Raw genomic sequence first — 18,868 nt, forward strand, 5'->3', positions numbered from 1 at the left:
CTCATCTCCATCTACCGGTGGGGGAGTGAGCGAGTGACTGTGTGGGGCTGAGCTGCCGGCTAAACCACGACAGCAGGTTATCCATGAGTGTGAAACATGCGCTGCAATCAAGCAAGCGAAGCAGATACAGATAAAGCCTCTGTGGTATGGAGGACGATGGCTGAACCTTAAATATGGGGCGTCCTGGCAAATTGACTATATCACACTCCCACAAACCCGCCAAGGCAAGCGCCATGTGCTTACAATGGTAGAAGCAACCACCAGCTGGCTGGAAACATATCCCGTGCCCCACGCCACTGCCCGGAACACTATCCTGGGTCTCGAAAAACAAGTCCTGTGGTGACATGGCACCCCAGAGAGAATTGAGTCAGACAACGGGACTCATTTCCGAAACAACCTCATAGACACCTGGGCCAAAGAGCACAGCATTGAATGGGTGTAACACATCCCCTATCATGTACCACCCTCTGGGAAAACTGAACGGTACAATGGATTATTAAAGACTACACTGAGAGCAATGAGGGGGTGGAATACTCAATCACTGGGATACACATTTAGCAAAGGCCAACTGGTTAGTCAACACAAGGGGATCTGCCAGGCAAGCTGGCCCTGCCCAATCAGAATCCTTACATACTGTGGAAGGGGATAGAGTCCCTGTAGTGCACGGAAAAAATATGCTGGGCAAAACAGTATGGGTTATTCCTGCCTCAGGCAAAGGCAAACCCATTCGTGGGATTGCTTTTGCTCAAGGACCTGGGTGCACTTGGTGGGTGATGCAGGAGGATGGAGGAGTCTGGTGTGTACCTCAAGGGGATTTGCTTTTGGGTGAAAACAGCCAATGAACTGTATAATATGCTGTTAATTGCTATATGATGTTGTATGTCATCACTACTATGGTTGCTATATGCCATATCAATGGTATCATGGTGGGAATCTCTCAAATCAATAATAAAAAAAAATGAACTTTCAATGGAACTGAGCGAAGTGCAGCAGTGAGAGAACAAGAACTAACAGTGCAGCAGTGATGGAAAGAGGACTGAGTTCAGCATGCAACAATCCAACACCACACACAGCACCTGTCTGAAAGACTCTTACAATAGATGAAACCCAAAGTCATGGACTAAATGAACTCAATGGACATTCCACAGACATTTTACAGGGGCAGTCCATAGACAAGGGGAATGATAAATGAACTCTGTATATTCTATTAAAGGATGAGAAGGCGAGTAGGGATTATTGAAATTGTATTTGATAGTATGGGACCTGAGCATGATATAAATGATATGGAATAAGAGGTGGATACTGTCATGGTTTCAGCTGGGATAGAGTTAATTTTCTTCTCTCTAGCTGGCATAGTGCTGTGCTTTGAACTTAGCATGAAAACAACGTTGAGATAACACACAGATGTTTTGGGCTGTTGCTGGGTAGTGCTTGTACTAGTCAAGGACTTTTCTAGCTTCTCATGCTCTGCTGGGTGCACAGGAAGCCGGGAGGGGCGGGGGCACAGCTGAAAGAGGGGATTCAAACTGGCCAAAGGGATATTCCATATCATGTAACATCATGCCCAGTATGTTACCTGGGAGGGGGTGGCTGGAGCGGGGAGGCAGCAATTGCGGCTCAGGGACAGGCAGTGTCGGTCAGCGGGTGGTGAACGGCTGTATCATTTGTGTTTCTGGTTTTTTTTCCTTTTCCATTTTATTATATTATCATTATTGTCATTATTATCAATCATTATTATAATTATTATTTTATTGTAATTCTTAAACTGTGCTTATCTCAGCCCACAAGTTCTTTTGCTCTTCCGATTCTCTTCCCCATCCCACGGGGGGGGGGGGGCGGAGTGAGCGAGCAGCTGCGTGGTGTTTAGTTGCCAACTGAGGCTGAACCACGACAGACTTCCATCAACAGTTAATTTATTACTGCTTCGTCTAGGTAACTGATGGAATTATAGCAGACCTAAGACTTGAAGCTTGTTCATGGTATCATAGGGTAATTCATGTTGGAAGATACCTCAAGAGGTCTCTAGTCCAACCTCCTGCTTAAAGGAGGTACAGTTTGACATCAGACCAGGTTGCTCAGGGCTTTATCAAGTCTGATTTCAAGTCTCCAAGACCAGAGTCCTCTCAGCCTTTCCAGGCATCCTGTTCTGCTGCTCAACTCTTGTTATAATGAAAAAGTCTTTCATTTTATCTGGTTGGAGTAGCTCTTATTGCAGTATTTGCCTATTGTTTTTCATATTCCTACTATAGACTGCTGTGAAGAACCTGTCTCAGTTTCTTGATTACTTCCTCAGAGCTATTGGAAGGCTTCTGTTAAGTTCCCCCACAAAAGCTCTCTTCTCCAGGCTGAGCAAACACAGTTCACAGATCAGACTTTGCTTAGAGCACGGATGAAGATAAGTTTTTCTTGTCAGTAGGTTAGTATATGTTAATATAGAATTTGAAATGGTTTTAGTTATTTGTCATGTTTTTCTTCTTCTGTGGACTAACTTTAAAGCACTTGTTTTTAGCTGCAAGCAGTTAACAAATGCAAACCTAATTTTTGCTTTGAGTCTCATGTGACTGATTACTCATGCTGTATGAGGTAATACATTTAAAAGGGGGTCACAAGCTTACTTGGACTTGGTTTCCCAGAAATTAAAATAGCAAAAGCTTCTAAAAACTTGGAGATTTTAAGTTGCTCTGCTTTGGTAGACCTGCGACTTTGTCACACTTGTCAGTGACTTTTCTGGGGTTTACAGTACACTCATGCTTATGTACTGTAATTTTAATATTAAATAACCTTTTTTTAAATTTTGATTCCTCCAATTGCTAGCTTTTTAGAAGAGGAGATTTTGATTGAATTAAATAATAGAGAATCCCACCAAATGGCCAAATGCCCACCCAGCTGCTCACTTATCACCCCATTCAGCAGGACCAGGGGAAAAAAATAGGACGAGAAAGCTCATGGGTCAAGAGAAAGACAGGGAGATTGCTCACTAGTTCTTGTCATGGCAGAACAGTCTCGACTTGGGGAAAATCAATTTGTTGCTGATTAAAATAGATACAGTTAGTGGGAAACAAAAAGACAGACACTAAAACAGCTTTTTTCCCCCCTATTTCCAGTCTCAACTACGCTCTTTCACTTGCAGGCCCCTCTACCCCCTGCTTGCTAGCCCCAAGCAGTGCAGGACTGGGGGAGGGTTGGCAGTCAGTCCAAAACACTTTGGACTCTGCCACTCCTTCCCCCTCATACTTTTCCCCTGCTCCAGCATGGGTCCTTTCCAGGGCTGTAGTCATCTGGGAAAAATCTGCTCCAGTGGGAATCCTCCATGGGCTGCAGTGTGGATATGTTCTCTGTCCTGGCAGTCCTCATCCTTTTCTGGCCTTGGAATTCCCTCTGTTTCTCACTTTTTGTTCCCCCTCCTCTCTCCTTGGGGTGTCTTTTGCTCTTAAATACATTTTCACAGAGGTGCCACACATGTGGCAGATGGGCTCAGCTGTGTCCTGCAGTGGGTCTGTTTTGGAGCTGGCTGGAACCAGCTGTGTCTGACACAGGGAAGCCCATGGCTTCCTCCCACAACCAACACCTTAACACCTGCACAAGAATTAAAGACAGGAGTCAACTGTATTCAGACCTTTGCTAACACTATTTTTCCCACTTCAGTTGTAGGGCTTCTTTTGTTTTGTTACCTTGTTGTTTTAGTGGCTAAACATGGCTCTGTAAAAGTCTCTTCTATAACTATGGGCTTAAGAAAAAAGAAACCAACATTGCTCTGTCATCTGATAAATAGATGTAGGAGAACAATGTTGATCTCTGCACTCTTGGTTTTCTTGGATAGATGCTTATGCTACTCTGAGAAGGAAGTAAATATTGAAAGATTATAAAGGTCAGAATATCTTCTCTGAGAGATTAGAGGGGGAAATTATATTTAATTAGGCAGCCATTTGTGTTTGTTCTAGCTGGGAGAGTTTTAAAGCTCTTGTAAGTCTGTCCAGTGCCTGTAAAAGACCAGGTAGAAGAACTGAAAGGTGCAGTGCTGTCGTGGTTTAGCCGGCAGCTCAGCCCCACACAGTCACTTGCTCACTCCCCCACCAGTAGATGGGGATGAGAATCAGAAGGGTAATGCTCTTGAGTTGAGATAAGAACAGTTTAAAAATTAAAATTAAAAGAAACAACAACAGAAATGCAATGTAATGGAGAACAACAAGAGACGCAAAGCCCCAGGAGAAGGGAGGGGGGGAAGGAGGGGAGACAGGGAACAAACCACTGAAACAAACTGCACACAACACAGCTACTCACCACCAACCAACACCATACCACTCCCAAGCCACAAACTGTCCCGTCCCCCCCCCCTTAATATACTGGTCATGGTGTCACATGGTATGGAATGAACCTGCCATTGGCCAGTCGGGGTCAGCCGCCCCCACCATGGCCCTGCCCCTCCCAGCCCCCCCACCACGCGGCAGAGCGCGGGAAGCGGGAAAGGTAGCCGACCCCCCCACGCTGAGGAGAATTAACCCCTTCTCAGCCAAAACCAGCACAAGTGCCAAGTTTGTCTTTTGCATATCAGCAGATTCACTCCACAGGCTCTGTGCTGTGCAAGTTTGTCACAGGAAGAACAGGATCTCTGTCAGTGGCTAAAAGCAATGAGTGTTTTACAAGTAGTGTAAGTACTGTTGCAGTCCAGCTTGCTTTCCTTCCCTCTCCAGCCTCCTCACTACACTAGCTTCAGAACCACGTTTTACTTGACAGCAAAACACAAATGTGATTAGTGAGAGTCCTGCTACTTCACAAAACTATACAGCCTTCATTTTATAGAGGGGCAGTTTAGCCTAAAGATGCGAGAGAGATTTATGTCTGCTGAACTTGAAGCAAATATATTTCAAAATTATAGCTGTCCTAAATATTTCTAGTATTAAAAAGCTCAAGTTCATCAGAACTTGTTGAATGCAGAGCTGACTACAGTTTGACTTTATATGAGTACAGTGTTATGAAGTGAGTATCTTTCTCTAGAAACCCTGTTTTTTAAATAAGTGAAAGGTTTTTAAGTTACATTCTGAAGGTTGGAAACTTTATTTTTAAACCTTCGAAAGCAAGAAATCATTATAAAAACATCTTTTAATTTTGAAGGTGACTGCTAAAATAGTGCATTTAGTGATCGTAATTTTAGAATTCTATATTTAGTTTTCTTTCTGTTACCAAAACAGTCAGATGGCCAGAATAAAATTAATACAAAAGCATGTAATGTTATCTAAAGGTACTTGTAGTTGCAGTTTTGCTTTTGGCCTTTTATTCTTAGCTCTTAAGATATTGAGCTTGAATTTTCATTTTCCCAGTGCAGTATATTTTTCAGTATGAGCCTCTTGAATGTATTTTTTAAATAGACTTTTTTAAAGAAAATGGATAAGCAGGGAAAAGATTTAATCTCTAGTATTTGGTCCATTGTTTTATTTGCAACGAAATCCTTGTGATGATGCTTTTCTTGTTGTCTTGACTACAGTAACATTTTTCTATTCTTGTTTCCTTTTGTCTTAATTGGCATTAATGTGCAAACTTATCTTCTGAATGTTCATCTTTCACAACTGTAACTTAAATGTCTCATTAAATTTTACAGAGTTTTAATACACCAGTAATTTTTCTGCTGTGCAATCAAACAATTTCCCAGTTTCTGCCTTATTTAATGTTGTTGCCAAGAGAAGCTGGCAGATTTGGAGAGCTGTCTTTTGACACGTGAATTATCACTAATTTGCAGATTGAAGTACAGAAAGTGTGGGGATTGGTGGGGGAATTGTTTTTTGGGTTTGGTTTTTTTTTTTTTTGCTTTTCATTCCAAGTGTTCTGGTAAAACTTCTATGCTTTCTCTCAATGACTTACACTCAAGTCATGCTTTATGCATCTTCAGGACTCTCCAGTTACTTTCAAAATAGGTAAACTTGCAAAAATTTGTGAAACACAAGTGTTAGCAGTTATTGCCTGTTTGTGATAGTTTCAGGAAGGGAAAAGCCTACATTCACAGATAAAGGCAATACTGTCTTAATCTAACTGCTGCTTTTTTCCTAAGAATTTTCCTGTGGAAAACTATGCTACTTTGTTTTGCATCAAAACTGTTGCTTTATTTTTCAAATTTTTCTCTAGAAACTGGAAAGTATGTGTTCCAGAGTGAATGTTACCACCAAATTCCCAGTTGGTAAACTCAGCCTTTCAGTGTTGTTAAGGGTTTTCCACTGAATCACATAAAGTTCAAATTGGGTTGCTGAATAATTATACTCATATCTGCAAGAAGTAGTGTGTGGTGTCCAGTTGCCGAAAGGGAACAGAGAAACATCTTATGTACTAAAGCTGAATTCTGCAAGAATTTCAGAAGTGTTTATAGCACTTTCTCTGGGAATATCTGGCAGTATGTAGAATTTGCAGAGGAAATACTAGGCTTAATCTGATTCCATCATTACTACTTCTTTATTCAAAATATACAATGACATAGACGACATTAGTGGCTCTAGTACAGCCACACCCCTGTTATGGGAGAAGGATGTTGAGTTGTTAGTCTCTGCATGAAGTTCACAAAATTATTCACGTGGATCCTATGCCATAGATATAAGCTTACATGCTGTGATTCACTAGTATCTCACCCCATTCAACAAGTTAGATTTCTACCAGTCTTACTTTTCACCATTTGTTATCACTGCCCAAGCATCTGTGTCAAGGAGTTTATATAAACTGTCAGATACCAAGTCTGACCCTCAACAAACCAGGAATAGCTATGCTTAAACTAGATACCAGATTTTTCTTGCTGATCTAGTTTCTTCCACATGACTTAAAGAAGGTATGCTCAAGGTAGCTAGCTTCCCAAACTTTGTATTATATATGCATGTATATGGGCACATATAATGCATGCATGCAAACAAAACCAGAAAATCAGCAGCTTTGCAATCGTTACTTGGGAAAAACCCCTATACTGGTCATTCCATTTATTGGCATGTTATTATCAGCCAATTCATTCTTGCTGCATCAAATGATCATGTAATTTTACAGGAGACAGAGAAAAGGAGAAGAATTGAAGAAGCATACAAAAATGCTGTGACAGAACTGAAGAAGAAGTCCCAGTTTGGAGGGCCAGACTATGAGGTACAAAATCTGCTTTTGAAATTTTTAAAAATTCTAAGGCTTTTAAAGATTGGTTTGTTTCTCAAAGGAGAGCGTGTGTGTGCGCATGTGCGCACGTGTAAATCAAGGTCTTCGGCTGTGCAAGCATCTTCATGCCACTTTTCTTTTTCTGCCTTGGAAACTGAAACTGAATGAAGAATCTAAATCCTTAATTTTTGAGAATAGAAGTCTCTCTTATTCTGCTTTTGTCTAAAGCATTTTGCTTACAAATATTTCTGCTGACTTTTTATTATTTTTCTTGTACGTTTGATACTGCCCATATTCAAGTTTTGTACTCTTACTTTTTAATGAGTCAGCTGTATAGATATGTAATGCAAATATGAAAACCGTGACTGCAGAAGCAGTCCTAGAATCTGAAGTTTAACTTGAACTGATTTTTAACTTGTCACTGCTACTTGAACCGTGTTGATAAATTCAATGATTTTAGGTTCTGCTGCTTCTGTTAAATTGCATGTTTTAGCAGCTTCCTTCTCAGTTTGGTTATTTAGTCAAATTCTAAGGCTCTTAAACTATCTTCTGAAGAATAATGTAAGCTAATGCACCTATAATGCAGCTTGCACAATTTTTAAGAACTTGACCTTTCATTTATGTTAATCAAGCAGATTTCTATTTACAAACCATAGCCTGAAAAATAGTACTAATACATTGGGATACTTAAAAGATACTTGAGCTTAGGTTCTCTGTTGTGACTGAGGCACTATAAAAGAAAAAGATGGATAGGAAGTTGGACTTTGTCTACCTGGTTATGAACCCAGCTGCTTCTCCCAGATATCCCTGTTGTAAAGTAGGTTTTTGAAATTTGCTGGACCAGTTTGTTTTGCAATATAATAGGAGCAGTAAACCTAGTTTTCTTAAGTTACCATTTTAATTAGTGGACACAAGTTTTTAGTAGCTGACTCAACTCTACCTGCTGTTTATTGTTAAACTGTTCTTTCCAAGAATTTTCAATAGTGATCCCCAGGATTTTGTCTTGTTGTGCTTTGAGCACATATCTGAAATCCACCCTAAGTCACTGGGATACTTGGAAGGAGTCTAACTACACAATTATGTTAATATGTTTACTTTACTGACACACTGTAAACATTTTTAAGAGAAGATATGTGTTAATTAAAACCTAAAACTGATGTCAAAGCATATTGACGCTGTTACTCAGTCCTCAGTTTCCTGTTTTTTTGCTTGTTTATAGAACTACCCCAAATTGTAGTTAAAGGAAATAACTTCTTTTAACAAGTAGGGTTTTCAGATTAGTTGTAATCTAAGAATATTGGAGAAAATATTTGAGGTCTATGGAAGAAATTTCCTTCTGTCATTTATATGCATAACATATAAATATCTATTTCTAATACTGAACTTAAGTGGAGCTCTCACATCTCCAAAATTTTGAACTAGTTTTGTTTCTTATGCCCTAGGAGGGTCCTAATAGTCTGATTAATGAAGATGAATTCTTTGATGCTGTTGAAGCTGCTCTCGATAGACAGGATAAAATGGAAGAACAGGTATTGGTACCTGAAAAAAATGTCTTAATGATGGACACTTCATGGAAGAGTTCTGTGACTTACTCAGTCCTGGGGTGCATCTCCTGAAACTCTAGATATTTTATACTGACACTTACAAGTGGAATTCACTACTTAAGCAATGATATTTAACTGTACAAAAATATTAACACTAATTTTGAGAATGTGACTTCACAGCTTGCATAGAAAAGGATAGAATAAGTGTTAAGCTAATTGAATGTCTCTGGTTTCTAATTCCTAAATAAGTGTATTAGTCCTGTCTAAAACTTAGCTTTATATGTAACTGACGCCTTGTGCAAATAAGAATATCAAATACTGCAGCTATTTTTCAAAACCTAATTATTGCTCTGAAGTTTTGGGGTTTTTTTGACTGTAGCAGTATATGAAATAGGAAAGACAGTTCTGTTGGTGTTTTTACTAAAAAATTGTGTAGGCTCTGCTATTTCTCTAACTCGTTTCTTGAATGCACTTCAGTGACAGGGATCAAAAAGGGATAAGATGCATGTGATGAAATATACAGAATATGAGAACATATAGTAGTGTATAAAATGAGAAGGAATAACAAAGTGGTGCCTCCTCTGTCTTCAAAGTGTTTAGGCTTATGAATATAGTGAATACAATGACTTGGTTAAGAATTATTAGACTTTCTAGTGGACATGTAGTACCCAACAGAGTTTATCTATGTTGGGGTCTCTTAGCAGAAAGTAAAAGTTTTGAGTGACTGTTGTACTACTACATGGATGCAACAGCCTTAATGCTGCCAATCTACTTTGCTTAACCTGGAAATACATCTTGAAGTATAGATGAATGGGTAATTCAGTCTCCAGGCCCATTCACTTCCTGAGAACTCCAGAAGGATGACAACTTCATGTCTGTCATGGACAGCATTAGTTGTTGTAGCCACTATATAGATTGAGGATGCCTCACTCCATTTCATAGTCCACCCAGTAGCAGCTGACTACTAATAATTAAACCTATTTTGTTGCAGTCCCAAAGTGAAAAGGTCAGATTACACTGGCCAGCATCCTTACCTTCTGGAGATGAATATTCTGCTGTGGGGACTCATAGATTTGTCCAAAAGGTAAGATATTTCTCATGATCTCCTCTGAATAATGGGCTGACTTATATTTCTAGATAATATTTTATATGAATAGGTAAGATTGATTTAAAAAAAAATTATTTTTTTTTAGGTGTTTCTAGTATAACTTTGGTTTACTTGCTTTCAATTGAAGTAGCTGGAATTGAAGGAGGACTGTCTTGGCTCAAAAAATACTGATTTCAGTATCTATTTAGAATACTCTTGACTTGTATCAAGCTTGTCAGTTAGAGATTATATTAAAGGAAAAAAAAAATCCCAACTTGCTAACCTCAGTGTTTTTAAGATAGCTTCACCAAAATTCATTTAAATGATTTTAAAAAATTTTTTAAAGAATCCACTCTCTTGCATTGGGATCAGTCAACTTTTTTTAGTGTTACTGGAAACACTGTGCTCTTCTTAGGGCTACACTGGGAGCATAATACATAACAGGCATGTGAAATCAACATTTGCTGCTGTGCTTGCTGCTTGTGGTGCTTTTGTTTTCCTTTTCTTCATTATCTTGTGCTTGCAAGTTGGTACTGAATGCTCTGTTGTGCCTTTGTTCTGATTACTTGGTTTTTTCTTTGTCTGTCTCTGGTAGCCCTATAGTCACTCTTCCTCTATGTCTTCCATTGATCTAGTCAGTCCCTCTGATGTTCACAGATTCAGCACCCAGGTACTGTATTAATGTGTAGAGTGGGGGGTTGCATATCTTTGCTGTATTTCATCCTCTTCTCTAGAACCTGGTTTTTTTGTTACATAAATCACTGCTTGCTTTAAGCTAATATGTTGAGACAAAAAAAGGAGGTATCTATTCCTACACTAAATGGTTGTCTTTTTACATTCTGCTTGCATGCATATCACTTGTGCAGAGGCCCAAATCTTGTGAAACTGTTGGATTGATTTCAGTAGCTTTAATAAAAATGCCTACAACTCAAAAATTTGGCATTTCTGATTACAATAAAAGTAATAAAATAACACCTGTTTTGTGTGGGCTGGAGATGGTCTTTGCTTCAAATTCAATAGTTTTTCTTGCTTTTAAATCAAAGGTTTAATTTTGTCTTTAAAGTTTGTTTGTCACTTGTAATGACTAAATGTTAAGGTCCTCTATTAGCATTTTTTACCTCTACAACTAGTTTTATTACTGAAAGGTCACAAAGTATGTTGTTAACGAACGAGATTGTGGGTATGAGAATTTTTACTGAAGAGTTCCAATATATTCAATTATCCTTCAGAAAATGTCTGACATCCTGAATATGTGAATGTAGACGTAGTGACATATTCCAGTAATGTACAAATTTACTATAGCTGCTTGCTCTGAAGATCACAGTTGAGAGTTGAATTAGATAAGTGAGTTCATGTGTTTGGTCTTTATTCTCAAAAAAAAATTTCTTCAGACATAGCATTCATGCCATTAGTTTCCTTCTGCTGTGGTCCATATATGACTGTGAATATGGGGCTTCCTTCTGCGATCTGTTGTTTTGGGTTTTGTTTGGTTGGTTTTTAACTAATACTGCAAACAGCCTGCTTTTTCAACTAGAAGGAATGGATTTTCTTTTGATTAACAGAGCCTGGAATCATACCACCAGCTTTGTGAGCAGAACCCTAACGCTTAAGGATGTGCTTATTGGACTGAAATCCCAATACTTGCCTTGACCTATTACAGTCAGTTAATTTCTGGAATTTGAATTTATCGCAAGGGGAAAAAGTACGCAGGTCATATTGCACAACACTGATAGGATCATCTACTGGTACTCCAGTAGTCACATCAGTAATTCATGTTTGGTTTTGTTTGGGAGGAGGGGGGAAATCAAGTAATAGAAAGCAAGTTTGATTCCAAAGATAGAATTGGTTGTCTATCAGGCTATGGGTACATGGTCAGTTCAGTGTAAGGGAAACTCATAGTCACTAAAATATATGAACCTTCTCATTTTCATCTCTTATGCCTGTGATAACATTTGTGGATCCATATGGTAAACCTGAATATCAGAGCACTAGTGTGGCTAAAAACCTAACCATTTAAAAACAAACCTGAGGTTGATCAGGCCCTTATCACAATAATGCAAAATGACGTTAAAGATCAGGGTCAAATAGACTGGATTATGGGGTCAAGGTGCTGCTCTTTTCAGCAGCTGTAGGGTTTATACTACATGTAGAAGCTACTACCCAGTGTCTTAAGATGTGGTTTCAAGTTACTGACTCAGTGCAGAAAGGATGAGCTTGCTAGCTTACAAGAAACCTACTGCCCCCTCCTTCTCCCATATTTTCCTTAGAACAAACTTTTGCCAGATCAGTAAGTCGGCCCACCTGCTCTGGAGCTTCATTGCTAGTGAACAAGCAGGTGAAAGACAACTGAGAGCATGAAGAGAAAAGCATCACACCTTTTGGTAACAACCTGCTGTGGACCTTATTAATAGGAAATTGGCCTCTTTCCCCAGGCTGAGGATTTGGCTTTTGGAAAGGCAAGCTAATATCTTGATTCTGAATAAATGGGACTTGTTTATAGACTTCATTCATACCAATGGAATTTTGGTATTAGTAAAAGGTCAAGTAGAAACTTGTAGCTTTGTTTTTAAGATTGAGAAGTGTAAACATGTATTCTGATGGGAGCTGGTTCTTCAGCACGCCTTCAGAAAGGCATCATTTTCTCTGCCCTTTGAGTGGGAGGCTGTGGGCTTAAAACACTGCAGATGTTTTGCAGATCACTTTCTCCTCTTTTAAAGGACTATCAGATTTTAAAGTAGATTGAGCTGTTCTGAGGGACTTTGAAGTGCACTGCCTACTTAATGTTCAGGCCAAGGCTGCATGGGATAGAGGTTGCAAGTATTTTTGCAGACCATTCCTGTAGTCTTCCAGGAACCTAGAGGTAATAATGTGGCCTCCCCAGTAGGAAAGAAGCTCTGAATCTTGACTCTGTGCCTAATGTGGTACCTGAAATAGGTGCAGGCTGACAGACAGCGACCAGCAGGTAGACTGCAGTTTGGACAGGTAGTATGCACAAGGCAGTTGTAGGCACTGCAATTACTTGGTCAAGTAGAAGTAATTGCTTGTTAGCAAAAACCATCATTCACTCTCCTCTGAAAGCCGCAATGATGATACCTCTCCTTCCCCAAACCTAAGGCGAAGCTATCTGAAAGATGTTGTATTAGCAAGAATTAAACTTTATCGGGAGAGAGAGGGAGACAACCAAACTAAAAATGCCTTTCAAGTTTTCAGAGGAAGTCGGGGGGGCTAAATGCTGAACAATTCCAAAGGCCTTAAACTGTTTAGATTGCACTCCTGTGGATGCCTCATTCTCTTCTTTCTTTGCTATTCCCCTCCTCCCTCTGCATTTAGCATAAAGCAAAAAGCAGCAAAATACAAAACAAACATAAACACTGGCTTTTTCCTTAATAGATTAAGAGTTAGGGGAGAAGAGAGATAGAGACCTGAAGGTGTTGCAGGTAAAGGTTAGGAGCATGGCAAGGATTCCTTTCTGAAAGAAGTGTGACCTAGAGCTAGTAAATTGAATATTTAACTAACCCACATTCTTACGTGGCTTAGATTATACTGTCATTGTGTCACTGGAAAAAAAATATTAGAAGAATATTTTGTAGGAAACCTGTTAGTAAGTGGCAGGAAAAGATGGCCTGTCTAAAAGCAGAAACACAAATCTTGCAGGTGTTTATAGTTTATTATAACAAACAAAACAAAACAAAAAAGCCTCAAAGAAAACCCCCCAAACTGGACCAATAACTTGTCTTTCTGTAGAGAAGTCTATAGCTAAAATAAGATAAAGTAGAATGTCTATTGAAAGGATTTTATTTTTATGTTGCACTTTGAGGATTTTGACTTGATTCAATTACTTTTTTTCTTCCTAGTCTTAAGTGTATTGCCCAAAGAGTACATTGTGCAAACAAAATTACTGCTTTAAATTAAAAGTAAACAACATTTTTCAATTCTGTATCATATCACAAAAAGGTAATTAAGTATTCTTTAATTTTGCTTTATACTTGTGTTACTTGCTCAGTTATGTTTTATAGGTTATGAAGCCTAATGTGCATATAAAATATTTTTGTAAGTTGTGCAAAAACCACTTGTAGGTTCAGGCTATTAATCTTGTGATTGTACACTTCTTAGACTAATCTGTATGTTGGTCAATTGACTAACCTTTGCTTGCAGTGCTTTTCCTCTTTAAAAAAAAAGTATTTCTAGCAATTCAGGAAAATAGTGTCAATTACATGGACTTATTTGCTGTAATGAGTTTTAGTAGTCATCTACCTTTTAGGTGGAAAAAGTTATTAAATTGTTTCCAGCACTTGTAAACATTACACAACAATGGATACTTTATATTTTTGTCTCTATTTTTATTTGGCGGAGAGTGGGATATGGAAATGGGGGAGACAGACACAAAAGAAACATAGAATAAGACTGTAGATTTAAAATAAAAATCTATTTCCTGTCCCACCACCCATTTTCATGCACATTATTTAGAACAACAAAAGAAAAAAGAGGTATTCACATAGCTTGGTAAAAATGTACCTTTAAGAAAAGCATGCAACTGTCTAGCTAAGCATTTTTTAAATTAGTATTTTATAATAGTGGAATTTTTGAATGTAAGCATTTCTGTTCTGTTTTTCTAGCTGGCAACTGTGGAAAGATGCCAATGAAACAGAATAGGCATATGAATGTTTCAATATGACTTTTGATATGCATTCACTTCTTTAGAGCTTGTCTGTCTCTCTCACCCACCCTCTGTTCAGCTTTTTAAAATGCTCTTCATTGAATATTGGCTTTCAAGTTTACAATGCATTGTAATTCTATTTGGAGATACCTGAAGTAACTTCCTACATGCTGAAATAGAACTGTCTTAGGTAGAAATAGTGAGTTTTGACAGTTTAGAGGTGCAAAGGAAGGATAGGGAAGTACCCAGAAAGAATGAAGTTGGAAGTTGAATCAAGATTTTGGCTTTTGTTTCTGAAGGCCGGAAGTATCTGATTGTTCTTAACCTGTGATAGAAGGCTCTGTTGTCCAAGTTCAGCTCCTGCACAGGATTTGAAGTATTGACTTGTGGCTTCCAGTACTGTACAGTCCCCTGCCCAAGAAGATGGAAGGAATGATTTCAAAATGTGTATTTTTTCCTTTAAAGGTGGAAGAGATGGTGCACAACCATATGACATATTCCTTGCAAGATGTAGGAGGAGATGCCAATTGGCAGCTAGTGGTAGAAGAAGGAGAAATGAAGGTAAGCATTTGGTTTTTGCTTAATTTATATAAGATGATATGCTGTCAAAACAGATATTTCTATTCTCTTTGAATACTATCACTCAGCAAGTTATGCTGTTAAAACTTCTCTCTGAGAAGAGCATTGTTTCAGTTAGGACTGGAGTCCACAAGAGCTACAGCTTCTAATATATTTATTCATGCAAAATCTTATGCAGCTCTTGCAATAGCTTTGTCTTTGCAGATCCCTTTCTCATTTTCTCCTACGTAAAACTTGGTATCAAAATGGTGTGTAAAATCAAAGTATGAAAATGTTATATGGTAGCAAGTTACTGTTGGCTACTCCACTGTGCTTGTATTCATTCTTGTGCATAGCGATAAATAAGGTAGAGTAATAATTTTTGGAGTAGAGATTCTCAAAATACTGGTATTTTAATGTGAAGTGCCATGTAAGGACATCTGCATTTGTAGTTACCAGAGAACACTGACATGGCAAATTATTCATGTGTTAGTCTTCTAGGTAAGTTTTTATCAAAGCTGATTGTCCTTGTTTTGGCTGGGATAGAGTTAACTTTCTTCCTAGTAGCCGGTACAGTGTTGTGTTTTGGATTTAGGATGAGAATAATATTGATAACACACTGATGTCTTAGTTGTTGCTAAGTAGTGCTTGCACTAGTCAAGGACTTTTCAGCTTCTCGTGCTCTGCCAGCGAGAAGCTGGGAAGGGGGAACAGACAGGACAGCTGATCTAAGCTGGCCAAAGGGATATTCCATACCATGTGACATCATGCTCAGTACATAAACTGGGGGGAGTTGGCCAGGGGGGAGTGACTGCGGCTTGGGAATGGGCTGGGCACCAGTCGGCAGGTGGTGAGCAATTGCATTGTGCATCCCTTACTTTGTATATTCTTTTACCATTATTATTGTTTTCCCTTCCTTTTCTCTCCTATTAAACTGTCTGTCTTTATCTCAAACCACGAATTTTACTTCCCCCCTGTCATGGTTTTAGCTGGGATAGAGTTAATTTTCTTCACTCTAGCTGGTATAGTGCTGTGCTTTGAAATTAGCATGGAAAAAAACCTGTTGAGATAACACACAGATGTTTGGGCTGTTGCTGGGTAGCGCTTCTACTAGTCAAGGACATTTCTAGCTTCCCATGCTCTGCTGGGTGCACAAGAAGCCGGAAGGGGAGGGGGCACAGCTAAGAGAGTGGAGTCAAACTGACCAAAGGGATATTCCATATCATGTAACGTCATGCCCAGTATGTTACCTGGGAGGGGCTGGCAGGGGGGGACGGAGGAATCACGGCTCGGGGATGGGCAGAGTCGGTTGACAGGTGGTGAGCGGTTGTATCGTTCGTGTTTCCATGGTTTTTTTTTCCTGTTTTCCCTTTCCCTTCCTTTTCCATTTTATTATATTAACATTATTGTCATTATTATCATAATCATTTATCATTATCATTTTACTGTAATCATTAAACTGTGCTTATCTCAACTCACAAGTTCTTTTGCTTGTCCGATTCTCTTCCCCATCCCACAGGGGTGGGGGGGGAGTGAGCGAGCAGCTGCGTGGTGTTCAGTTGCCAGCTGAGGCTGAACCATGACAGTCTATTTTTGGCGCCCAACATGGGGCACGAAGGGTTTGAGATAATAACAGTTGCTGGTCACAGCATTGATTCATCTGCTCTCAGTATTAGTTTGTCCAGTCTTTACCATGCTGACTGTAAAGTACATGTTAAAACTTGCTGTTGGTTTTGTCAGTTTGCTGTGCTCTGCAGTGATTAGAGATATTTTGCCTAGGAGACTTGTTATTAAAACACTGGCCTTGACTGTTATCGGTTATTTAGGTCTTGCATGGAAGCCGTTACTGTACTACAGCTACAACCTCATGGAGGCAATTAGCAATTATACCTCCTCCTCTGAGAAGTTTTTTATGGAGGAAATACAGAATGGCACCATAGCTGCCTTCATCTGTGATGTCTCCTCCTTCATTACAACAACTTTTCAGTATCTTGAACATCCTTGGGTAGTCAAGATACATCTGTTGATATTGCTTTGGCAGATGGTATCAGATCTGTCTAAGGTTAGTAAGCAAGTTAAGAATATAATCCAGAGATCTGCCCCAAGGCTCGATAGCTATGCATGGCAGGGTATGTGGGATAGTATGGGCAAATGCCTAAGACAGTGGGCACCCCCAGTGTTGTGGGACTTCACCCCTGAACAAGTGCAGAATCCTGAAAAATTAGTAGAACATTTGGAGGAAGTATGTTGTCACCCTGGCAATTCCAGAGAGATACAAATCACTGCAATCTGCTGGGGCCTGGCTTATGCCTATCGAGCCCTATTTAACAATATTCAGTACCCCCAAGGGAAAGAGAAGGGAGCTACTCCAACCCCTGTGACAAGCACTGTGGCCCCTCAAACCCCCACGACAGACACTGCAGCTACTCCAACCCCAGCGACAAGCACTGCAGCCACCCAACCCCCCATGACAGATACTGCAGCTACTCCAACCCCAGCAACAAGCACTGCGGCCACTCAAACCCTCGCGACAGATACTGCAGCTGCTCCAAATCCAGTGCCAAGCGTTGCAGCTAAACCAGAGGACCAACCTGTGCCAGTATCAGTCGCCCCTATACGCAAGAAGAAATCATGGAAGAGAAGGTCAATTCGTTTAGAAAGAGATTACGAGGAACCAGGGCCATCACAAGAAGAGGAGGAGGAAGAGGAAGAATGTGTACAAGAAACGGAAACTACCCAATCTCTATCCTTGAGTGAGTTGCGGGATATACAGAAAGATTTCGGGCATCATTCAGGTGAGCACGTTATCACCTGGCTGCTCCGATGCTGGGATAATGGGGCCAGTAGTCTGGAATTAGAGGAGAAGGAAGCCAAACAACTGGGATCCCTCTCTAGGGAAGGGGGCATTGATAAAGCAATTGGAAAAGGAGCACAAGCCCTCAGCCTCTGGAGGCGACTCCTGTCTGCAGTGAGAGAGAGGTATCCCTTCAAAGAAGATACTGTATTTCGCCTAGGAAAATGGATGACCATGGAGAAAGGCATTCAGCATCTAAGGGATTTAGCCGTCCTTGAGGTGGTTTATGGTGACCTGGATGATCAACGGTCCTCCAAAGATCCAGATGAAGCCAAGTGCACACGACCCATGTGGCGGAAGTTTGTACGGAGCGCACCATCTTCACATGCAAACTCATTGGCAGTGATATCCTGGAAAGATGACAAGACACCAACAGTGGCTGAGTTGATTGATAAACTCCGGGAATATGAAGCGAATCTCTTCCTCGCTCATCTCTGCTGTTGAGAAACTGTCCCGAGAGCTCCAGCAACTCAAAGAAGATAGGTCCTACTCCTCACCAGCACAGACCAGTATCTCAGCCATTAGGAGTAAGTGTCCCTTGGCTTCAAGAGAAGGGATACACACAACGGGGCACCCTATGGTTTTACCTGCGTGATCACGGAGAGGACATGAAGAAGTGGGATGGAAAACCTACCTCAGCCCTAGAGGCACAGGTATGTGAGCTGCAAGGGAGAACAATTACTAAGGGGAGTTTCTCCAGGAGAGCTGCTGCCCCAGTTTCCCGTAAGCAATTCTCCAGACAGAGGAGCAGAAGTGCTGATGGCCTGACTGATCTCAACAGAGACACCCGTGATTCATATCTACCGGAAGTGAGTGATGAATACTATGATCAGGACTAGGGGGGCCCTGCCTCCAGCCAGGTGGAGGAAAGGGATAACCGGGTTTACTGGACTGTGTGGATCCGATGGCCTGGCACATCTGACCCACAGGAATATAGAGCTTTAGTGGACACTGGTGCACAGTGCACCTTAATGCCGTCAAACTATATAGGGGCAGAACCCATCAGCATTGCTGGAGTGACAGGGGGATCCCAAGAGCTAACTGTATTGGAGGCC

General features: G+C 40.2%; 1 protein-coding gene across 3 annotated transcripts in view; it reads left to right on the forward strand.

Moving 5' to 3' along the window:
- Window positions 1–18,868, forward strand: part of LOC135310888 (ceramide transfer protein-like) — a 163,679-nt gene that overhangs the window by 134,460 nt on the left and 10,351 nt on the right. For all 3 annotated transcript variants that reach the window (XM_064439996.1, XM_064439994.1, XM_064439993.1), the window contains 4 exons: window positions 7,015–7,107; window positions 8,556–8,642; window positions 9,649–9,741; window positions 14,867–14,962. In XM_064439996.1, the coding sequence (XP_064296066.1) occupies window positions 7,015–7,107; window positions 8,556–8,642; window positions 9,649–9,741; window positions 14,867–14,962 (369 nt within the window). The remainder of the gene's footprint in view (window positions 1–7,014; window positions 7,108–8,555; window positions 8,643–9,648; window positions 9,742–14,866; window positions 14,963–18,868) is intronic.

The sequence above is a fragment of the Phalacrocorax carbo genome (assembly GCF_963921805.1).
Source record: "Phalacrocorax carbo chromosome W unlocalized genomic scaffold, bPhaCar2.1 SUPER_W_unloc_5, whole genome shotgun sequence".
NCBI lineage: Eukaryota > Metazoa > Chordata > Aves > Suliformes > Phalacrocoracidae > Phalacrocorax > Phalacrocorax carbo.